At 35.0% G+C, this 25,641-nt stretch overlaps 1 protein-coding gene across 10 annotated transcripts in view; it reads left to right on the forward strand.

Annotated features, from left to right (window-relative positions):
• Erc1 (ELKS/RAB6-interacting/CAST family member 1) overlaps positions 1-25,641 on the forward strand; it is a 550,337-nt gene that overhangs the window by 322,025 nt on the left and 202,671 nt on the right. For all 10 annotated transcript variants that reach the window (XM_047548604.1, XM_047548601.1, XM_047548603.1 and 7 more), the window contains one exon: positions 1,741-1,901. In XM_047548604.1, the coding sequence (XP_047404560.1) occupies positions 1,741-1,901 (161 nt within the window). The remainder of the gene's footprint in view (positions 1-1,740; positions 1,902-25,641) is intronic.

Consider the following 25,641-nt stretch of genomic DNA (forward strand, 5'->3'; position numbering starts at 1 on the left):
AGGAATCAAAGTTGTCTATGTATGCCTGCTTGTGTACATGTGAAATATTTCTTCAGGTTATTAAGAAACTAATACCTCTGGTTGCCTGAAGTGGTGAAGGATAGGGTGGGAGGGAAACTTTTTGAGATCTCTTTAGGTAAGTCCATAAAAGAGGGACATATTCTGTGCTTCGTGCTTTAGAGTGCCAACAAATGGTTCGTATCTACTACTGATTTTATGTTATAAGAACTTAACCTTTGTACCCAATTTTAGACAAGATTTTACAGGAGTTAAACTGATAAAATTGAATCAGTCTTTTCAGCAGCTCTTAGAAGGGCAGAGGGTGATATATATTCAAAACTTGCAGGTATGAGTACATATCCAAGGAAATCTGCACGGCAGTATATTCTCGTGGCAACTTGGACTGTAAGGATCCCATTAGCTGAGGACATCAACTTGATTACTTCTGTAAAATAATGCAGGTGCCAAAAAACAAAATGTATCTGCTTCTATGAGTGTTTAGTAACTGATACCAGTCAACATCATGATGTGAATAGGTATGAGACACTAATTTCTAGGGGGTCAGTGAGCAACTCTGGTGTATCACTGCAGTTTTTTCTCCACAGAGCTCTGTTTCAGTATCACACAAATTGGTTTATATAGGAGTCAAGCCTTGACAAATACCCTTTCTCTCCCTATCCCACCTCAACCTCTGAAAAGATTTGTTGCTTGAAAAGCAGCACCCTGATATAACTCTCATAAACCACACAGTTGGCTATTTGCTTACCTGGTCGAGGTTATTTTTTAGTGATAAGACACATGTTTTTATCAGCATTATTTTTACTTCTGAACTCAAATGACCATGTCTGTTTAAATAATTCTGATTAGCTAAATGCCCAGAGTAAGTAGAAAAGTACATATCTTGCTCTCTGACTTTGTTTTCCCTGTATTTCAGCATTCCCCTCATCCTCCCCCACCCACCCCTACAAGCCTTGGGTGGTTTGTGTTTTTTTCATGTCTGTTTCTATCAAGGCTCCCCCACCCCCACCCCAGTGTATTTAGAACATTCTCTGTTTTTTCCATCTGGTTTTATATAGTCCCCCTCAGCCCCCACAGTCTTCCTTTAAAAACAACAACAACAACAGCAATAACTCTATCTACCAGGCTTTTACAGCCCGAAATTGTTTGATTGAATTCTGACTCTTTTTTTTAATAGTGTTGGGGGAAGGTTACCATTTAAAAAGAAATTCTTAATGGTGTAAACAGTAAAAATGGTAATTTAGGTGAGTGAAAAACTACTTACCTATGTATATACTGAATCTTTTTACATTTATGTCCTTTATTTCCTAAAATTCTTCTATAAATATTTATTATGATTTTGTTCTTCATATTTTTTGTGTTTTGTTTTATTTCCATGGAAATTTCTGGACCATTTCCAGACAATATCCATACAGGGATTTTCTATGGTAGAGTATGACTCCTTGAACTGATGACTTATATGTACTTGCCAAAAAGAAAATTATATATGTACATACTCCTCCCAAATTAAGTTCTTTCTGACCTAAACTAAAATGACTTACAGTGTTAGGAAGTTATTATTTGCTATATCGTGATATGTATGTCTGATCCAGAAATAGTACAGAAATTTCTGTGTATTCTTGTGTACCCTCAATTTTATGGGCCCAAGAGTTGCCTATGGTCCAACTCCTCTGACTTTAATTGATCAAGATTCTCTTTTTCTCCTTTCCATTTTTGTTATAGGTGGAGGAGCTGTTGATGGCCATGGAGAAAGTAAAGCAGGAACTAGAGTCCATGAAAGCAAAGCTGTCTTCCACTCAGCAGTCTCTGGCAGAAAAGGAAACTCATTTGACCAATCTTCGGGCAGAGAGAAGGAAACACTTAGAGGAAGTTCTGGAGATGAAGTAAGTGTTCGTAACCTTGTTATTTAAACACGTACTTAGTAGAAATGCTTTTCCTCCTGACTCATATTGTATCTTTATTACCCCTGCACTTTGCCTAATCATCATGCTAGCTTGTGTTTCTCACTCTTCAACAAATTTGGCAATATGTGGCACAAATCCTGATCAAACAATTATTTTGGCACTTTCTCAGTGAATTTTAGAGTATTCTCATATATACGTTTCTGAATCTAATTAGGTCTCTGAAATTCCTAAAATCATGGGGAAAATCTAGGCAAATGGGTTGGATAATTGGGGAAGAGGGTTATCGGTTCTGAGATCATATAACTACTAGACTTCTTTTTTTTCCTTCATGGACTAGATTCAAAAGCAGGGCCTTGCATATGCTAGGCAAGTGCTCTACCACCACCCTCAATACTATTACTAGGCACTTTTAAAAAATATTTACTGTAAACATTTTGAAAAGTATACAAAAATAAAATACTCAAATGAACCTCCATTTACCTGCCTTTCAGATTCAATAGTTAACATTTTACCACAACAGAAACCAATTTTTACAAAATGGTTACTTTTAGCAAAAGTTTGCTGTACCTTATTTTCCTGTTTGCCCCACATCTTATGGATTCCTAAGCTTATAATTGTTGTAAAGTATGTATACATCTTCTACTACATAGTAGATACTTGTTTTTCTCCTCTATGACCTTCTGTTTAGAACACATATGTCTCTTTTGAATACCCAGTAATAATCCAGTAAATTCCATTTGCCACTAACAGCCTTCACCCTTACCTAAACACCTATTCCCATATTAATGAAACAAGTCTAACACTAGATCTCTTAGTTAACACTAGATCTCTTAGTTACCGGTTATCTGTGTTTTTGCTGTCTTCTGTCTTAGAGGAGGTGTTCTTTTTCCTTTATAAGGCCAGTGCTTATCTTTATAAGGAATTTTAAGCACTGGTTCCTCCTCTGCATTCTTCCTTTTTTTATATTCTCTCATATTTATATTCACTTTTATTTCCTTCTTCGTATTTTATTTCTTCCTCTCTGGCTAAAATAAATAACATGTTTTCAGCCCAAGTCGTTCTTTAATCTGTCCTCATCTCTTCTTTTCTGCTCCTTCGAATTATCAATAAATTTTGAACACCTTAGTAAAAGAGTAGACAAGGATCTTGCTGTGGTAAATAGCTGGAGTTTTCAGGGGACATGATTACTGTGATACTATAATAGCAACTCAAGGGTTGAGGAAGCAGATGTTAGGGTGTTACCTGTGGTTATGTGTTGGGAGGTCACAGTGCAAAGTTAAGAGAAGAGTGTTTTATAGATGATATGCTTTTGAAAGAAATGAGTAACTGAAGCCAGAAATAGACTAATGTCTGAGGACAGTAGCGGTTAAGTTCTGAGTATGACTATGAGAAAAAAATACTACAAGTATGTTTGTTAGGAACAGGTTAGTGAAAGAGGTGTTAGATTAGAGTTTTGTCACTGTAGGCAAAATTCAAAGCTTATTATTTTGGAGATAAAGTAGTAGAGATAATTATTTGGCAGTAGGGAGTGAAATCATTAGATTTGAATAAGTCTGGGAACCATTCTAGAACATCTTAGGAAACAGAGATGAGAAAAAAATCAAATCAGGTCTCTATGTCTTTAAGAAAATGGAGACAGGTGGAGATAATGTTGGGGAAAACAAGTTATCATCTGTGATATTCCTGTGGGGAAATAGTCCTTATTAAAGCAACAGTATAGGAATTTTGTTCTGTTTTCTATAAACATCAACATATGATTTATTAGATCTTTTACCCTCAGTTCAAACAGCTACTTTTAGATACATAGAGGTATGTATTTATTGGGGTTTCCCTTTATCATTAGGACTTTGAGATGGTATGAAAGAATTTTAAGAATGCTTAAGTGAGAATTGTGTGTGATTTATTTTTGGTCACAGTTTCAAACTTTATTCCTTGCCATCCTAGGTTTTATTTTTGGAAAATAAATACTGTAATTGCCAAAATTGTTACTGGTAAGATCATACACTCATATACAGTGAGCCATGGGATAATGAAAGGTATAGAGGAATCTATAAACAGTATAGAAATTTTTAAAAATAAACATTAAAGTTCTAGATATACAGTGTTAAAACCTGGCTCTGAGGGCTGACCATTTTGTTTTCATGAATAATCTCTATTGAGTAAATGCAAATACCTTAAGAAATATGTTGTCTTGGATAAAATTCACAAGCATTTGGGAGACTAAAACCTTACATTATAATTACACCTGTGCCCTAACAGGAGGGTTGAACATTAACAACATCGCTCTTTAATTAAAATTAATTTTAAAACTTCATGTCATCCAGCAAAAGGCAAGAGTACCAGTTTCAATTTCAAAATCATTATCAATAGTGTATAAACATATCATCGAACAAACACACTTCTCTTGCTGTGCAGTCTGTTCCTGTTGGCATTTGGCAGACTGAACAGTTACCTATCTGATGCTCCTATAGCTGACCTCACCTTCAGTTGCTCAAGATGTATTAATGTGGCATCTTGATGTTCTTAGGCAGATTTTTCACAAGTTTTGTGTCGTGCAGATTATAACATCTTTTAAGTTTTTAAGAGTAACTCTGGCTTTAATTTAGACTTTAATTTCACCTTGTTGCCTTTTACTTTCAAATTGTATTAAGATGTTTGTCTATTAACTTCCTTTTAATAAATTACATTAGTAATTTAGGTATAATCATCTATTTAGTTTGTTGAGAAGGTGTTAGCTCTTACCCAGTCTGTTTGTACTGCCCTGTAGACTAACACATGTGGTTCTACCAGGGGTAGGGAGCACCATTTGTCCTATTCTTCCCATCTAGAACAGTAATTTGAAATTCCTATACCATTTTTAAAAAATGGATTTTTAAGGTTTAGCTTTCAATATAAAGTAATGATTCATAGAGCCTCTACTAAAAACTATACAGTTAATCTAAGTGTAATTACACTGAAAACACTATTGTGGGTTCCAGATACAAGTAAACTTGCAGTGCCTTTTCACTATGTAGCTGACTGAGGAAATAGTCTTTCCTCTTCTATGTTCTGGACTCCTGCTCTGTATATTTTGAGCAAATTCTAATCATCTGGCCTAGGCTAAGATGCCTTACTTTCCAAAAACTTCAGTTGCCTCAGCAACTTAATGAGACCCTGTCTTGAAATAAAAATAAAAAGGGCTAGGGATACAGCCCAGTGGTAGAGCACCCCAATTTAATCTCCCAGAGTAGGGGGTGGAGAGGGAAAGCAAACTTCCTACAAATAAAAGAACCTGATTCTGAGTTCTTTCTGGGCCACTTATTAGCTTCAGGGCCTCAGTAAGTTATTTAACCTGTCTGTAAGTATTAGTCTTCTCATTTTTAAAACAGCAATAATAGTTCTTCTTTCATAAAAGTTTTCCTAAGAATTAAACAACAGATTACTAATATATAAAACTGAGAACAATATCTGGCACAGAAAGCACTTAATACCTTTGCTTTTACTGTGAGTTTTTCCTGCCAATGATTTATAGGAAAGCAAAATTAGTTAAGTAGAATTTAAGAGGAGAAAGGCAATATCCTTCCTGTGGCAATGAGATTCTTCACTCTAGTCAATGCAGGACTCATCTCATTTTTAAAGGCTTAAATTATTTAAATATTCAATTGTTGATAACAAGCAAAAGAACTTGCTCAGTATAAGTAGAGAAATTGAAATGTAAAGAAGTATGAGGAAAATGCAACGTGTAAAGAGCCTGATACCTGTATATGTGTGACTCTGGATCTAGAATAATAAATATTCTTCCCTGAGGAAAAGGCATTTGGCACATTTGTGTAGGGAATTTTTCAGCAAAGCACTAGAATACTCTAGTTGTCTAGAATAATCCTGACCTCATCAGATCAAAAGAAATGGCCTAATAGTTCTTTTCCATGCCTTAGCATTTAAGATTGTAATTTTCACGCACCTGTTACAGATAAATGGTGGTTAGGAGTTTGGGCAGATGTAAAACTGTGCACTTGGTAGTCTGCCAGTTGTTCATTAGACACATTTGAGTTGGTTAGCCAACCCTGAAGAGAACGAACATTTATATTGGCAGATCCCACCATGGTTCTTCTTTTCCTTGTGCTGTGGTTTTGTTAGCCATTATTTTTTATTCCACTTTTCTAGTACCTCCTTTCCCTTAAGAAAGAAAGGATGAAAGAGAGTGAGAGAAAAAATGATAAAATAACAACCGTAATACATTTCAAGTATCAGCTGAGGTCTTGGGATTCACTATTAAAAATTGTAGATGGGTTGGTTCATTCTCCATTGCCTTGGCATTCAAATTCCTTCAGTCCTACCCTATATGGACATGCAGAATAAAGATGAAAAGACTCTTTTTTAATGTTTGATAAAATTTTTAATCAAACTGTGAATTTGATTTCCTTGGGAGCCAGTTTGTTCAGGAATGGGGTGGAAGAGTATTTTAGGTTCTTTGAAAATCCAGAGTCGTCCAGTAAGTAGCATTCTGTGTCTAGATCACTGGTAGCATTTTCTTCCCTGAGCCATTGTGCTAGTTAACCACACATACATATACTGCCCCTCTTGTTCACTCTGCCTGTGAGCCTACATTTAATATTCTTTACAGCAAGGAATGAAGTGCATTGATAGGAATTAAATAAATCACTAAGTTGATTGGGAGCTTAAAAATTCAAAAATAGTTACTTAAAAGATAATTTCAACACCTGAGTGAAAAATGAAAAACATTAGAATCTCCTGAACCAACCCTATAGACATGTTCAGAAAACTGTTCTCTCTTTCCCTCTGATTTTTTCCCATGTTTTCTTATTGTGCATTATAGTTGTACATAATGACAGGATATTTTGTTACATATTTGCATACAATATAACAATGTAATTCAGCTGGTGTCACTCTCTAGCACTTCCCCCTTCCCTCCTTACTCCTTTGGTCCCTTTCCTCTCATGATCTCCCTTTGATTTTTTTTTAGGAACTCTACCCCACCTTTTTTTCCCTTTTTCCTCTCCAGTTTCTGCATATGAGAGAAAAAATATGAACCTTAACCTTCTGAGTTTGACTTACTTTGTTTAACATTGATGATCTCTATTTCCACCCAATTTTCTTCAAGTAACATAATTTCATTTTTCTTTATGGCTGAATAAAATTCCATTGTATATTTATACCACATTTTTTTATCCATTTATCCATAGATGGATACTTAGGGCTGGTTCCACAGTTTGACCATTGTGAATTGTGCTGCTGTAAACATGGGTATACATGTATCACTAGTAAGGTGACTTTAATTCTTCAGGATAAATATCAAAAAGTGGTATAGCTGGGTCATATAGTGGTTATCCATGTCTAGTCTTTTGAGGAGCTTCCATACTGATGTCCATAATAGTTGTACTAATTTACATTCTCAACAACAGTGTAAAAGTGTTCATTTTTTTTCCACAACTTCTCTAGCACTTATTATTATTCGTATTCTTAACTGCTATTCAGACTGGAATGAAATGAAATCTCAGTGTAGTTTAATTTGCATTTCCCTAATTGCTAATGATGTTGAACATTTTTTCGTGTATTTTTTGACCATTTGTTTTTCTTCTTTTGCAAAGTGTCTGTTTAATTCATTTGTCCATTTATTAATTGCATCATATATATTCTAGATATAAATCCTCTGTCAGATGAGTAGCTAGCAAAACTTTTTTTCCCATTCTATAGGTTCTCCCTTCACATTCCTAAATATTCCCTTTGCTGTGCTAATGATTTTTTAACTTACATTCTATTTGCATAGGTAGCACTTAAAATACATCATACATTTAGGGTTACATTTTCCACAATAAGCATTAAATACCAGTCTGCTCTCTGCCAACTGTCTGTACTACCTCCTCATCAAAACCAAGTAAACAATGTAAACTCTTCCATAACAGCAATTTTTAAATCATAGATTGCACTTGTTCCTGGTTTCCAAGCCTGTGGCATTACTACATGGATTGCACAAAAAAAATTCCCAGTTTCAACACTGCTAGATCAAAAGTGCTGGCGTTTTAAAATTGTGGCTAAGCCTTTTACAATGCCTGCATTTCCAAGAGGACAAAGGAAAAAATAAATATGAACAACAGATCTTCATGTTAAAAGAAGAAGGGAGGCCCTAAGAGGGAGCACCCAGAGAAGAAGTTAAAGCAACTAACAGTGCTCAATAAAAATAACAAAGAAGCAATGTATCTTAAAAATGAATCAATTTCAGGAAGCTGGGCAGAATCCCACTAGACTACGTTTTTTTTAAGGAGCTAATGTTTGCAACCTGAAATATTCACCCAATTTTTCCTAAGCACAAGAAAATGGTATTGCTGAGCAAAAAGAATAAATGTAAGGAATAATTTTGCATCTGAGGTGATTTTTGATGGCTTACCATATGTGTGACCAGATTACCCTAAAGAAAAGGTACCCTGGCAGCCATGAATATGTAATTTATGTTACCTTTAGTTTACATTTTTAAATTAGATTCTAATTTCAAGCACTTATACCACCATTGGGAAAGTCATTTCACAATTATATATTCAGTTACTTGTCTATACCTGTGTTAGTCAACTTTCTATAACTTTAACTTATACCTGGGATAAATAAATCAGCTTCACAAAGAGGAAAAGTTTATTTTGGCTTGTTTTACAGGTTTTAGTCCAGGGTTAGTTGACCCCCTTACTTTTAGACCTGAGGTGAGGCAGCAGCGTATTATGCTAGGGAACATATAAGAAAGTAGAGTTATTCTCATGGCCAGGAATGAAAGAGAAAAAAAGGAGAAGAGACTAGGATCCCATTGTCCCCCTTGAGTACCCATCCCAGTGACCTAACACCTCTCATTATGCCCTAGCTCTACAATTTTCCGTTGCTTCCCAGTAGACTGAGCCAGGGATCAAGCCTTCAACACATGAACCTTTGGAGGACATTCAAACTATAGCATTATCTTTCTGTTATGGTTTAGATATGAGGTGTCCCCCAAAAGCTCATGTAAGAAAATTCAGAGATAAAATACTTGGGCTATGAGAACCTTAACCTAATCATTAATCCATTTGAATGGATTAACTGGTGATAACTACAGGCAAGTAGGTGTGGCTGGAGGAGGTGGGTCACTTGGGACATGCCTTTGGGGTTTATATTTTTGTCCCTGGTGAGCAGTGCTCTCTCTGCTTCCTTGTCACCATGTCCTGGGATGCTTTCTTCCTCAGCACTCTTCCCCTGTGATGTTCTGCCTCACCTCAGACCCTCGTTGTGGAGTTGGCTGTCTGTAGATTGAGACCTCAAAACTATGAGCTACATAAACTTCCTCCTCCAATTATCCCTGTCTGGTTTTTTGGTCACAGTAACAAAAAAAGCTGACTAGAATGCTTACCTACTTCTAAAGCTATAATTATTTTCGTAGCATAAATGATGCTTGAATAGTTGAAAACAAGGAGATGAATCCTTAACACTTGTAAAGGAAAATGCTAATGGATTTAATGCTGGGAAATGCAAAGTAAGAAAGTTGAAGTGTGTCTCAAATATCTGTCATAGTCACCCATTATCTTCTAATATCCCTAATCTGACTGGTCCTTGATCATGTGTTTCTAATCCTGCTAATTGAGAATGGATAATTGGGTGCTGAAAGGATGCTGCTACCTAGATTGTGTGCACACCCACCCATTAAGCAATGGTGTGACCCATCTGTCAGGTGCAAAGTGCATGGGTTGCCTTCCAGGTCATTCCCTTGGGTCAGTTTTAAGTTCTTTCTCTACTTCTGCTTCTTCTTGCCACCTTCTCTGAATCCTGATGAGGGCATGAATTGGTCCTAGAACTGCCAGGAACCAGCAGCCTGGCTTGCCTTTTCTCTTTACAGGTGCAATTATAGCATGTGTCTGGCAAGAGAGGGAGGCCTGACCAGCAGGGCATGCTGACCTTTCTTGCAGTCACTCTTCTGCAAGAGCATCCCCATCTGCCACACCATTTAGTGTTAAGCACTTTAACTGGCTGTTACCTTCAGCTTCTACTCTTTTCTTGTTCATTTTCAACAATTCTCTTTGTAGTGATTTTTCTGCCATTTTAGTATAAGTTGATACAGATTTGAAGTTGCCCATCTTGCTACCTCCAAATGGTGTAGAAGAGAATGTCATGAGACCTGTGATCTAGTTATCCAGTTAAATCAAGTCCCATTATCAAAAGAAGAAAATCTTCTTTGCCAAAAGATGGAAAATTACTGAAGGTGGAGAAAAACTACTCGAGCTCCCTTATACTGCCCACCCCATGTGTTCTGCTTTTTCTGGGGCAAATGAGTGTTCAAAGAAGTTGAACATAATTCGTCACTGCCACCAAATTATCTTCTGAAGACATCATCTGGGTAATGGAATGTGAATTCAGATGGAGAGTGTCAAAACAACTTCCACCATTTAATTCTTTGCCATATTTGTAATCGATTTTTTTTAGCGTCTTCTAACATTTCATAGGTGTTACCTTCTTGATTGAATTTCCTCTCTGCTTCATTATTCTCCTGATTTTTATCTGTGTACCAGTTTCTGATATGCCTTTTTACTATCTTCAGGAGGCATATATGCATGCCTAGAACTTCAGAGTAATTCACCATGTTTCATTGTTGGAACAAGTTGAAGGACTTGGGTGGTCTGTGGCAGGAAGGAGAGCCTAGGGACAGCAATCTAGTCATCTCTCAACTCAGGCATGACTGTGCGGGTGGCAGTGATGCCATGGCAGTCGCTCTTGAGATTAAAAAGCTGGCAGAGAAATCTACACCTATCTGTATTATGTACTTATGAGATACATTTTGCCTAAAGAATGTCTGTTTTCACAAAGAGAAAATAAATAGTTGTGTGTATCTAAGAAGAGTCCAGTGATATAATTTAAAAAATGCTTACCTTTTAGGCAAGAAATGTAGAATATGCTTGGAATTAAGTGAGCTATAGAAAACAGCTATCAGAAAATGGATAGGCTGTTTGGGGATATGATAGGTGATCAATCCATTATGCCTTAAATAATCAAAATGAACTGTATTTTAAATTATTTTCTCCTTATAACCTGTAGTATATCATTTTTAAAATATTTGTAAGATTGCTGACATTTTTTAAAAATTCTATTTGGGGATGTATGACAACAGTCTTGTAAATTAACCACAACATTGTAAATAGTCATGCAAATTATACGAGAGTAACAATTTGGGAGGAAATTTTAAATTGAAAGGCATTCTAAGTTACATAATGACGTGTACTTTTTGCAAAGCCATATGTATTTATGCTTCCACCAAAAGGCCCCCCCCCTTTTTTGTCATTAGACATGTGATAAAGAACTTTAAGTGGAACTAGAAGCATTTGTCACAGTGGGCTAAAATACTGAGGTTTAAAAATGCTATAGGAAATCCACATAAACATACAAATTTTCTACACTCGAATTGAAAAAACAAAAATATATGCTGTACAGAATAGCTTTAAACAGAAAGCATTGTCAGGATTGGTGGTAGTGAAAATCATAAAGCATAGTTTAGATCTGTAATCTGTACCTTGAGTCTTCTTCCCTAGCCTTGGTGAACTCTGATTCTGCTCCTCTTTTTTCTACCCTTGATGTCTAGCTCTCTTGCCTGTTCAGTAAAATCTATGATCCAGACTGCTCCTAACATCTTTACATCATCAGAGTGTAGTTGGGGCTCTGAGTTGTTAACAGCATGGTGTTGGATATGATTTCGTAAGTACAGTTATTAGAACTCTTTATCACTTCCTGCCCCTAAATTTGACCATAATGCTCGGCTTCCTACAAGATAAAAACATTACAACTGAATGTTTTCCTTAAATCTTTTTAATTCTATTACCTAAATTTGAATTAATATGAATAATTCTTAATGTCCCTTGTCTCTCTCTTCCCTTAAGCCTAAAACTATTATATATTTTAGCCATTCAGCATCAAATGTAACTTCAAACGAAAGAAACCATATGGGGGGGTGGAGAAGTCATGCTTCCAAATTACCTTTTCAGGTAGAAAACCTCAGATGACTGGAGTAATCTCTACATGGCAAGTCAAAAACTAAAATTTTTAGATTAAACCCCTCTCCCATATCCTTTTTCTCTTTAGGCTCTTAAAATTCTTTATCAATATAGTCCACGTGCACAATTGCCCTCACCTGTGCAGGAATAAAATAAAGGATATCTGTCATTCTCTTTCTCCCAAGGGAAAGGAAGAGTAGTTATTGTCCAGCTTTCTTCCTTATCTTTTCTTCCCTGTTCTAACCCCCATTTCATTCAAAAATGGAAAGGTCTTTCTAAATTTTGAGATCCTTTGAATAGAAAAATTAGGTAGCTCCAATTTGACCATATAACTTTCTGAGGTTCGTACATTCTCTAGTTGCACATTCCCTGTGTGAAACAGAATGGTAACTCATATCCAAACAGTATACTAAAGAGAGTTGGGGGCCAGATGCCCATGAATTCTTAACTGAAAATAAAGGTGCACACACTAGGTAAGACTATCCAAGGCTTATCAGAGATTACATGCTAAGAGGTGTTAGTAGAATTGCAATATTGGAGGTAAAAACATTCTGGAGAATTTAGAGTCCCAAGCCAGGCCAGATTGGAGAATTCTTTATTAAAATCTAGCAGAGTAGCAGCAAAGCTAGGTTCTAGGAATAGGGACCATGACCAAATATAAGGCCTTTGTTTAATCCAGGCTAACCAAACAGCCCCCAGAAAGTCTATAAGGTAGTCAGATTTAGAGGATGCATTCTACCAAGCCTGTGAGGCCTGGGAAATACCCTGTGGTTCAACAGATACCTTAATTATGGATAAATCCAAGCCTACACAAGTTCAAGGGGTCAAACGTTAACTGAGTTTGATACTAAAATTAAAATCATTGCTTTTTGGAAGAAGATTAACAGAACCCAGAGTCATAGCATACCAGTTATAGCATGTCATTTGCAATTATCTATATTCAGTTTTAAAAATTGCTAGACAAAAAACAGTACACTTGACCCACAGTGAAGAAAAGAATTTGCAGTAGAAATCACTTCAGACTTAAAATCACTCTTACAAACATACTGCAGAGAATTAAAAGAAAACATTATGAAAGTGATGGAGCAGATAGGAAATCTTAGTATAGAAAGGAAAACTATTAAAAATGAAAAATTGAGAACTAATATAGTAAGTTCACTGAATGATCTTAATGGTAAATTAGAGCTGTCAAAATAAAGTTAGTGAACTTTGAAACAGATCAATTAGAAATTATTCAATTCAAAGAACAAGAAGAGAGACTTTTATAAAATGAACAGAGCCTCAGTGACCTGTGAGAAGATCAAGTGTGTTGAAACATATTCAGCTAGAACATTAAAATGAGAATGAGACAGAAACAAATATCTGAAAAATCATTGACTGAAATATTTTTCTTAATTTTATTTTAAAGCATGAATCTTTCATTTCCAGATCCTAGAAACACAAACTAAGCAGGATAAATACAAAGAAAAAAAATTAGAAACATCATAATATAGTTTCAGGAAACAAAATATGCAGGGAAAAATTAAAGTAGCCAGAAAAAAAAAAAGCACAGAAGATAAAGGGAAACTCTGATAGCTGAGTTCTTATCAAAAACAATGGAGATCTGAAGGAAATGAACGTATTTTTTAAAGTACAAAAAAAAAAAGATCACCAGTCTAAATTAAAATTCTCTGATCAAAGAAAAACATCCTTCAAAAACTGGGTTGAATAAAGACATTTTTAGATAAATATGAAAAGAATTCATCTGTGGAAAGCATACTATATAAGAAATGCTAATGAATGTTCTTTCAGCTAAAGGAAAATGAAACCAGATGAGAACATGAATCTACAGGAAGGAATGAAGAGCTCCAGACTTTGTAAATAAATAGATGTATTCAAAAACTTATTTCTCTTCTCATAATTTCCTTAAAAGAAAACTTAAAAGTGAAAACAAAAATAATAACACCATAAGTAGAGTTTATAGTATGTAGTATAAAAAGTGAAAGATGACAAGAGCACAAAAGATTAGGTGGTGGAATTATACAGGTGCTCCACAACTTGCAATGGGATTAGGTTCTGATAAACCTAGTGTAAACTGAAAGTATCATAAGTTGAAAATGCATTTAATATATTTAACCTGTCAAACATCATAGTTTAGCAATTATGAGGATGACTGGGAGCTGTGGCTTAATACCACTACCTCTTGTATAGCAAGAGGGTGTTATACTACATATTTCTAGCTGAGGAAAAGGTGGAAATTTTAAGAACAGCTTCTACTGAATGTGTATCATCTTTGAACCATTATAAAGTAAAAAGAAAATCATTAAATCTAATTATCATAAGTTGGGGACCATCTGTAGTATTGTAAAGTTGTTATATATGTGACATAGACATGTTATATGCAAAGTGTTACAATTTCTAGTTTACATAGACTTTGATCAGTTAATATGCATATTATCAGCTGTAGGTCATCCATCCAAATAACAATAAGAAGAGGGATTAAAAAAAAAAAACCTGAAGAACCAATAGAGGAAATAAAATGTAATGGTAAAAATTTCATTTACCTAGAAGAAATAGACAGAGAATGGACAACAGAGAAACAAAGAACAGGAAGAACAAGTGGATGAGATATATAAATTCAGCCATATTAATATTTAAGTTAAAATCAAATGGACTAAACACTCCAACTAAAGGACAGAGGTTATTTGGGTGAATTTTTTTTTTTTAAAGAAGTAAGACCCACAGATATGCTGTCTATAAGTTCAAGTGCTACATAATAAGAAATGCAGATAGACTGTAATTAGAGAATGGAAAGAGGTTGCTGTATTTTGGATCTTAAAAGTTCCCCAACATCCCATTTGTTAAAAAGTTTGATCACCAGACTGTAGAACTGTTGGGAGGTAGTGGAACTTTTAAGAAGTGGGCCTTGTGGGGAGGAAATTGAGTCACTGGGGTTATGTTCTTGAAGGGGATTTTAGGACCCCAGCACTTTCCTCTTTTTCATTCTTAGCTGTCATGAGGTAAAGGCTTCTTCCACCACATGCTTATACAATGATGTACTGCCTTAACCACAGGCTCAAAAGCAGCAGGCTAATTATGAACTAAAACCTCCAAAACTATGAACAAAAGTAAACCTTTCTTCCTTATAAATTGTCTATGTCAAGTATTTGTTACAGTAACAGAAAGCTAACTAACACAGTTAAGTAGATCTTGGAAACAGCAATCATAAGAAAACTGATATGACTGTATTAATATCAGACAAGAATTTCCAGATAAAATCTATTCATAGAGATAAAGGACTTATAACAATAAAGAGGACAGTTTTATCAGAAAGCCATTATAATCCTTAGCATGTATATACTTTAAAAAGCTTCAAAATACATGAAAGATAAACACAAAAACAGAAATATCTATAGCCCTCAGTCATAACTGAAAATTTTAACTTCTCTTACTCAGAAATCAATAGAAATAGTAAACAACAACAAAAAAGCAAAAAATACAGAAGATCTGAAGTCTGTCACTTTGACCTATTTAACATTAATGGAACACTACATCCAACAACTGAAGAATATCATTTCAAGTACACATGAAATATTCACTAATATAGACCATATACTGGGCCATAAAAGTTAAGTCTCCATAAATTTCAGAAAACTGCAGTTAGTCATAATTGTTCTCTAACTACAATGAAATTAGGTTAGAAGTGAATAAAAATAAGATACTTAGAAAATGCTTAAAATATTTGGAAATTAAGTAGCATAATTCTAAACACCATGGCTCAGAGTGGAAGTTATAAAGAGTATCAGAAATCACTTTAAACTGAATGAAAATTCAATTGTGAAATTTTTTGTTATACAGCTCAAATAGTGGTTGGTGTGAAATTTATACCTTTAAATGTCTCTGTTAAAAAAGAAAAAAAGTTTCAGTTCAATGATGTGAGTTTCTACACTGAAGGAAATAGAAAAGAAGTAAAACAAACCAGAGTAAATAAAAAGAAGGAAAATAATAAACATAGCAAAACATCAAGGAAATAGGAAACAAACAATGCAAAATTGAATTTGATCCCTAAAGAATTAGAAGAAAGGTCCTTAGCAAGACTGATCAAGGAAAAAGGAAGACACATGAATTATCCGTACCATAAATGAAACAAAATATTACTCCTGATTTTAAAGGCATTTGTAAAGTTAATAACAATATTTTGAACAACTTTTATTAAATATAGACAAATTCCTTGAAAACTGCAGTTTATCAAAACTGCTTCAAGAAGGAATCAAAAATTGAGCAGGCCTGTATCAAAGAAATTGTTATGAAAGACATTTCTACAAAGAAAATGCTAGGCCCAAATGATTTTGAATTCTGCCAAACTCATGAGAAAGAAATAATACCAACTTTAAAGAAGTCTTGTTCAGAGAACACAAAAAGTGGAAATACTAATTCAGCTTATGAACCCAGAGTTACTCTCATATCTAAACATGACAAAGATAGTTAAAAGAGAGAATTACAGAATTTTCTCCCTCATGAATGTAACAGTCCTCAACGAGGTCTTAGTAAGTTATCCAACATAAATAAGAAAGCTAATATAACTGATTTGGGGTTTCTAGAATGCAAGGTTTAGTAATTATTAAAAATGAATTAATTAGGGCTGGGGTTGTAGCTCAGTGGTAGAGCACTTGCCTCACATATGTGAGGAACTGGGTTTGATTCGCAGCACCACGTATAAATAAATAAATAAAAACCCACTGAAAAATATTTTTTTAAAAATGAATTAAATTCATTACATTAACAAACCAAAGACAAAATTATATTATTTCAGTATATTCAACTTTTAATGAATGGCAACATGTAATCATGATTAAAAACTCTTAGCTGACTAGAAATAGAAGGCAGTTTCTTCAACTCAGTAAAGAGCACCTATGAAAAATGTGTAACATCATAAATAACGATAGAAGTGGAACACTTTCCCACTGAGATTGTGGAAGAGACAAGGATGTTCGAGCTTAACCCCTCCTATTCAATATTATTAATATTATTGGAACTCTAGCTCATGCAAAAAGAAAGGAAGGGAAGTTCCAAAAGGTGAAATTTTAAAATAAGTACCAAATCTCTCCTTATTCATAGACAATGTGGTTGTGTAAGGAGGGCTATATGGTATGTAAGAGTACTAGTTCCATATACTAGCAACAAACAAATGGAAACTTCAGGAAATTTTAGAAAATATTATTTAAAATAGTATCAAAATGCACAGCATACTTAACAAATTTAACAAAAGCTATGCCTGATCTTGAATTGGAAATGACAAAACATTACTGAGAGAAATTAAAGTATAAATAAATAGAGATGCACCTAATCAGTCATTTGGATCAGTCAAACTTCATGTTACCTGTTTCTTCCAAGTTGATTTATATTTTTGACAATCCCAGTCAAAATCACAAGGGCTTTTCTATAGAAACTAACTAAGTAGAATATAAAATTAACATAGAATTGCATTGGATCTAACAGAGCTAAAACTAGTGTTGAAAAAGAACAGAGGTGGAAGATTTATACTATCTTGTTCGAAGTCTTGCTATAAAACCACCGTAACCAAAACAATATCATTAATTTGAAAGTAGACATACAATAATGGAACAGAATAAAGCATACAATAATAGTCCCACATTTATATGATTAAAGCAAACACTGCATTTGGTGGGGACATAATTGCTTATTCAAAAAACAATTTAAAATGCAACTATATATTCATAAGATAAAAATGTGAATCATATACTATATACTGAAACTCAAAATGGATCATAGAACTGAACATAAAAGACAAAGCTATAATTTTTGGCAAGATAACAGGAAACTTTGAGACTACCAAATATGTCTTACTACACAATATATAGTAACCATAAAAGACAAAAATGAATAAATTGGATTTGATAAGAATAAAAGTATTTAAGTGAACATAATGAAATGATTGTTAAGGTTCTATTTTACCTGAAGTTTCTATGGGACTTAGAAACATTATGTTAGATTGTAGTTTTTTATTTGCAGACTTTTATTATCTTCTTCCAGATGCTTGACTTTCAGAATTGTTGTTTATCTTGAATATCCAGAAATATGCACGTCTTACATATAACTAAATAGTGTTTTTAAATTATACTTATTTATTTTATCCTCAAAAATTAAATCAAGTAGATATAGTAGGAAGATATTTAGGCAAATGACTGATTAAAAAGGTTTTATACTATTTATTGTACACATTAGATCTTTAAGACAGATTGAACATTGTTTCGACCCAGATTCTTATTTTCTCTTTGGTTTAAGATTTCAGGAAATTCAATAAAAGATGCTTATTTGGTTAGGAACAGTTGCTACAGAAAGTATTTGTGATGTACACATGAGTTTTACACATGAGCCATTCTTAAGGGAAACAGAGGACCTTCTCCCTTTAACAGAGGCTCACAGCACCATGCATGTTAAAGCAGTTGTGACTGGACTCATTCTTTCTCTTCTTTGCCCCTCCCCCAGGATCACATTTTGTAGGATCCTGTGTCATTGATATAATTTCCCAAACAGAATGAAGCTTTTTCTCCTCAACATGTTTGTGAACATGCCCGCATTTTCCTGGAGAGAAATACTGTTATTTTTCAGGGTAGTTACAGTGATAGCAAACCTCTTGATCTTGAAATTAATCTTGAGTTTCACAGGTGGCAGTATATGAATTTGGAGAGAACCATCAAGCATATGGCTGCTTCTTCAGGGTTTTGGCATTGTGATTGATGTTACCTGACTGTCCCTAAGTACCCCCCTCAAAATAAATACTGTAGCCCCCTTAGTGTTACTTTGTCTTTGGTTACATCTACCCTGCATTCCTTCCTTTTCCTTCATTATTTCTTGTTTTTACCTTCCTGCCTTGTTTATGTTTTCTTTATGTTTACAATTCTTAAGGTCATTTATAAAATGTTTGTAATCCTCAGAATTGCCTAAATACTTTTATCTGGTAGCCAAAACCTGGAGCTAGAGATTAAGCTTATAAAATGAGTAATAGAGAAAATAGGGTAGTCCTCTCTTCTATAAAAAGTATGATTGATTCAGAGATGTGTACAGATACTGTTTATTAATTTTCAAAAAAACAAATGGAAATCTCTTTGTCACTGTGTTTGGACAAAAGATAGACATTAGAAATATCCATTTCATATCATAGTTTGAATGTGAAATGTGGTAGAGACTCATGTTGCTGCTTTTGCTTGCTTTTATTTTATTTTTTTGCTTTTTTATCATTGGGATTTAGCAGTGTGGTCCACATCACTGAATTTAATATGGGCTGAACAAAAGTACTGTCATTACCTTCCTCAAACATCAGTGTATTTCAAAACATTTTCTTTCTAAAAAGTTACTCAAGGAAATAAGTCCTTACTTTCATTGGGGCATGAAGTACTGCCCTCTTAGCACTGCTTTCATTGTTCCACAGATTTTGATATGTTGTGTCATTGTTCTCATTTACCTCTAAGAATTTTTTTATTTCTTCCCTGATGTCTTCTGTTATCATTGCATCGTTCAATAGCATATTATTTAGTCTCCAGGTGTATGAGTAGTTTTTTGTTCATTATTTTATTGTTCGTGTCTAATGGCATTCCATTATGGGTCTGATAGGATACAGGGTAGGATCTCTATTTTTTTGTATTTACTAATGGCTTCTTTGTGGCATTGCATATGGTCGGTTTTGGAGAAGGATCCATGAGCTGCTGAGAAGAAAGTATATTTGCTCCATGATGGATGAAATACTCTGTAAATATCCATTAAGTCTATATCATTGATTGTATTATTTAGTTCTATAGTTTCTTTGTTCAGTTTTTATTTGGAGGATATATCCAGTGGTGACACTGGTGTGTTAAAGTCCCCCACTATTAATGTGTTTTGATCTATTTGATTCTTAAAATTAAGAAGGGTTTGTGTGATATACATAGTTGCTCCATTGTTTGGGGCATAAATATTTAAAATTGTTGTATCTTGTTGTTTTATGCTTCCCTTAAGCAGTATGAAATGTCCTTCTTTCACCTTTAGTCTTTTTCTATGAGATGAGTCTCTTGAAGGCAGCATATTGTTGGATCTTTCTTTTTAATCCAATCTGCCAGTTTATGTCTTTTGATTATTGAGTTTAGGTCATTGACATTCAGGGTTATTATTGAGATATGATTTGTATTCCTGGTCATTTTGGCTTAATTTTGGTTTTAAACTTGACTTGGTTTCTCCTTTGATTGGCTTTTCCTTTAGGGTAGTTCCTCCCTATGCTGACTTGTATTGTTGCTTTTCACTTCTTCCTCTCGAAATATTTTGCTGAGAATGTTCTAAAGGGCAGTTTTTCTATTTGTAAATTCTTTTAACTTTTGTTTATCATGGAAAGATTTTATTTTATTGTCAAATCTGAAGGTTAGTTTTGCTAGGTATAGGATTCTTGGTTGGCATCCGTTTTCTTTCAGAACTTGAAATATATTGTTCCAGGCCCTTCTTAACTTTTAGAGTCTGGGCTGAGAAATCTGCTGATATCTGTATTGGTGTCACCTTATATGTAATCTGATGCTTTTCTCTCGTAGACTTTAAAATCCTATCTTTATTTTGTAAGTGAGGTATTTTCATTGTAATGTGTCTTGGTGTGGATCTGTTGTAATTTTGTGCACCTGGTGTTCTGTAAGCCTCTTATATTTGATTCTCCATTTCCTTTTTCAGGTTTGGGAAATTTTCTGATATTATTTTGTTGAACAGGTTGTTCATACCTTTAGTTGTATCTCTGTGCCTTCCTCAATCCCAGTAATTCTTAAATTCGGTCTTTTCATGATATCCCATAATTCTTGGAGGTTCCATTCATGACTTGTTAACATCTTCTCAGTTTGGTCAACTTTATTTTCAAGATTAAATATTTTGTCTTCATTGTCTGATATTCTGTCTTCCACGAGATCTATTCTGTTGGTGATACTTTCTGTTGAGTTTTTAATTCGGTTTATCATTTCTTTCATTTCAAGTATTTCTGTTTGGTTTTTTTTTTTTTTTTTTTTCAGAATCTCTGTCTCTTTATTGAAATGTTCTTTTGCTTCCTGCTTTTCTTCTTTTAACTGTTTACTGGAATGGTCATGCATTGCCTGCATTTGCTCTCTTATCTCTTCTTTTGCTTCATGGATCATTTTAACTTAGCAGATTCTAAACTCTTTTTCTCTCATTTCTACTGTCATGCTGTCATTGGATCCAATCACAATAGCATCTTGGTTTGTTAGGGACAGTTTCTTCCCTTGTTTTTTCATACTGTTTCTATATATTCCCCTCTAGCAGTGAAGATCAGAGATACTGAAGTCCCCCCACCCCAGGCTTATTATTACCCTGCAGTTTTCCACTACCTCTCCTTTGAAAGGGAGATCAATACCAGTAGTACCCAATTCAGAGAAAATGCAGCCCTTGAACCAGATAGTCCCTATAAAGACTTTAACATTATTAAAATAAACAGAATGAGTTCTTTTATTATTTATAGTATTTCTAGTTGTGAACAAGAGGATGGAGAAGAGTGTAGGATGTAAGTTAGTAAATAGAGGTACCTGTCAAAGGGCTTCCAGTCTCCTGTAGGTGTCTCAGGAAGGGCACCGCCCTTCCAATGATGATGGCCACCCCCTCAGGCCTGTACCAGCCTCCAAAGAAGCTGGGGAGCCCCAGCAAGGGTGTGATGAGTCAGCATGGAGTCAGGCGCAGTGTCCCTCAGCAGTAGCGGGGCAGGAGGGCAAGCTCAGCTGCCAGCCTCCATCCTCGGTGGCGGGTGGGGGGTGTGTCAGCAATGGCGTCCAACCTGGGGGTGGGGGTGAGAAGTTCTATTATACTTATTTAAAACCCTCAGACACAGTTCTGTTATTGCTGATTTTTACAGTGTGAAGGCTCTTATTTGTTGTTTTTTTTTTTTTTTGGTGGTGCTGGGGCTCGAACCCAGGACCTTATGCATGCAAGGCAAGCACTGTACCGACTGAGCTATCTCCCCAGCCCCAAGGCTCTTGTTTGTTGTGACTCTTAACTTACCCTCACAGGAATATGTTTTCTTGTATGGTTAATAATATCTGATTATGAATTTATCTTCTGTGGAGCTTCTTTCCTCAGGAGTCCTGTTCCTTCAGGTCAACTTTGTCTCTGTGTACACCTAATACATTCACTGTTTCTGGATATTTTTATGTTATTTTCTGTGCATAGAACTCTGTGTGTCTCTCACATATCAGTGATTGCTCATAAGTGAGTCTTTCCCCACCCATAGCTCTAGGGTCTTTGGCTGCTTCATTGGGCTGATAGGACGTTTTCCCAAAGGTCTGTTTTTACAGAGGGAGCCACCTTTGTGACTACCTTTAACTTTAAACAAAGAGGTTAGCTCCATCTCCCCTTGAGCTTGAATCCTGGAACCTCCACCCTCATCCTCAGCTAGTAAGGCCTAGAGCCTAGCTTTTTACTCCCATGAGCCATTTCTACTTAAATTCTCATTAGTGCTCTGTTTTGAGTTCTTTCTTCAGTATTGGCCCTTCTGATTTAGCAAATGTTTTATACTTAAGTGTATGTTTTTATGCCCTTGAAATAAGAGGGGAGGGTCCTTTTATGTTAGGTTAGTTCACAGTGTTTATTAGAAATATAAGCTCCAATTCAAACTAAATTTATTTTCATTTTGTCAGTTTTTTTCTCCATCTCTCCTCTCCTAATTTTTGTCAGCCTTTAGACACATAACTTTTCCTTCCTGAAGTCTTAAAAATGAATTTTATTGATGCTTTTTAGAGTTTCTGTGCAAAATTTTTGCCATTGTTTATGGGATGGGATAAATCACAATTCTATTGAACCGAAGTTTTATGTGGAAAGGCAGCAAAAGGCAATGATGAAAGATGTGCTTACTGCTCCTCATCTTGATTTCTGAAATGTTATTTTGTTTCCTAAGTTTCTGTAAGTTATTTCTGCTTCGAATTTTTGCCTTTCCTCAAACATTATGTGTGTCTTATGGGACAGTTTATTTTTCCAGGATACCTTAAAGAAAAAAAACCCTTTTCTGTTCCCAGCCTACTCATGATACCCAGCTCCTGTTGCTTTGGCTCAGAGTTCCATTCTAACTCATGATAAACACCTTCGTATCTCATTATATCTTAAACTCCATAAGCTCCAGGAGCAGACTTACAGAGTGAGCATACTGTACTATTTAAATGAGCCATGACAAGCCTGGTAGTGGAACTTATTGCTGGGAAATAGACCAGGTGGTATTGAAGGGGTTTATTCCACGTGGTAATTGCTCAATCCATTAATACTAACGTAGAAACCAGAGGAGTAAACCTCTTACACCTATTAATTTCCTGGAGAGATAGGACAGTCACACTGTGCTTGTGTATTTCCATCTGTTCATATAAAATTATAGAGAAGATTCCTTCTTATTTCTAAGTCTTTTTTTTTTGCTTTATTTTTACTTTATTGACAGCCCTAAAGTGATTAAACTCCTCAATACTTCAATTCTAAGACACCAGAAAAAGAATTAAACTGTTATATGATTAAGTAGATCCTACACTCTGCTTGCTAGGGATGAAGCCCAGTTGTGATGAAATAATACCCTGTGGGGCTGTCAGCACTTTCCAGCTGTGGAAGGGAACCTGATCAGAAAATTGCTTCACCAGACAGATGTACATGTTATAGTTGATTCTCTACTAATTAAAGAGTTTGTTAATTACACATTTTATGGTTATTCCAACTTTTAGAAGGTGTCCAAATAATTACGTAAGACGCATGAACAAATTATATGTGAACAATAGAAATATTTTGATGTGGTTGTAGTTCAGAGGTTTCATATGGGGATAATGTAAGTAAATGCCCCTTTTTCCCAGGCACCATTCTGGAAAGTGCTGATGGGTTCCAGAGCAAGAACATCCCTGGAGACCTTTTTATAACATGCCAGTGCTCATTAACATCCCATCTTTTATAGCTGTTTTAGCAAATCTCAACTGTTGTCACATTATGTAGATCGATTGCTTTGAAAAGGTAAATTAATTTTGTTTTTTTTTTCCTGAAGATAGCTAATTAGATCACTTAATTTTGGACCTATAAATAAAGGAATGTTTGGGTTTAATAAATGTTAAATAAAATAAATTGTCACTTTACTCTGGGTCAAGCCAGCATATATTTTCTTCTTTCTTTGCAACTCCCTCACTCCACTTTATAGTGTTGTGGAGAAGACTTGAATGAGTCCAGTGTTTTTGTTTTTCAGGAATTTGGATTCTACAATGAAGTTTTTTTTTTTTTTTTTTTTTTTTTTTTTTTTTTTTTTTCCCGATGCTGGGGATCGAACCCCCAGGGCCTTGTGCTTGCAAGGCAAGCACTCTACCGACTGAGCTATCTCCCCAGCCCCAGGAATTTGGATTCTAGAAGCTACACATTAAATTTTCGGGGGAAATGTACTGAAAATTGAACTCAGGGGCACTAGACCACTAAGCCACATCTGCAGCTCTATTTTGTATTTTATTTAGAGATAGGGTCTCACTGAGTTGCTTAGCACCTCACTTTTGCTGAGACTAGCTTTGAACTCTCCATCCTCCTGCCTCAGCCGCTTGAGCCGCTGAGATCGCAGGCGTGTGCCACTATGCTGGACACATTAAATTTTTAAGGAAGTAACTTCTGTTTTGTGAATTCTGGAATGTCATTAATTTGAAGTAGGTCCTTTGCTGTAGCTGCTTCATCCCCTCCTACCACTTTTAGACTTTGGGTATATCCCTGTTACATCCTGCTAATACTAAATCTTTATTTTTATTTTCTAAAGCCTAAGAAGATTCTGTGTTTTGTTTTTATTTTAAGCTAATATCAGAGCATCCGTTTAGTCACAAATCACTATTTAGGTAAACAGATAATTCCTTTAGATTTTTAATTTAGAATTGAGGATTTTTTATTTGCTTTTCAATCAGAGGAGTCATGCCCTCTGTGGTCTTCCTTCTCCATCACATCTTTTTAAAGCTGTGTTATAAATAAAGGCTCTCAACTTAGAAAGTACTGTGTATTTCATTGACTAGAATTGAATTGAACCGTAGGCTAATAAAAAGTACCAAATGAAAATATTATGGTATCTCATTGTGCTCTATCACAGATGTAATGTAATATGAACAGTAGTACCTCTGATTTGTTGTAAACCCCATCTGAATACTGACAGTAGGGTTCAGAATATCAGATTATAGATCCTAAAGGTTGGGTTTGTGTTTGATCATTGTACATATGTCAGACCATACTTCATTATTTTAAAAATAGCAGTATTGCCCTTAAGATTGGGCAGTATCCTAGCCTCTGTCAGGAATAGAGGTAGGATGCAAGTCAGTGGCTGCTGAATTGAAGTAATTTCTGTTTGTTCTTTAGCTGTGATTTTTTTTTTTTTTTTTTTTTTTTTTTTTTTGTTATTTCCACAATGCCAGAGTGCTGGGGACTCGAACCCGGGTCTCCAGGATGAGAGGCAGGCACTCTACGAGATGGGCTATATGGTCTGCACTTGTGATTTTTTTTTTTTTTTGCATGAATAGTGGCAGTTATTTCATAGGCACATTTTATTTGGATGCTAGAGTACTGAAGCAAATTAGAGCAGAGAGAGAGCTGAGAGAAAGGGAGGGTAAAGAGCTTATATTGAATTATACTATATTGAGGAATTTTATTGAAAAACTAAAGCAGTTTATGTTCCACATACACAATGAGAGACTAAAGTTTTTTCAAACCTAAATAGTAGACATAATCACATAACTTTGGGG

Source organism: Sciurus carolinensis, chromosome 4, assembly GCF_902686445.1.
Source record: "Sciurus carolinensis chromosome 4, mSciCar1.2, whole genome shotgun sequence".
Classification (NCBI taxonomy): Eukaryota; Metazoa; Chordata; class Mammalia; order Rodentia; family Sciuridae; genus Sciurus; species Sciurus carolinensis.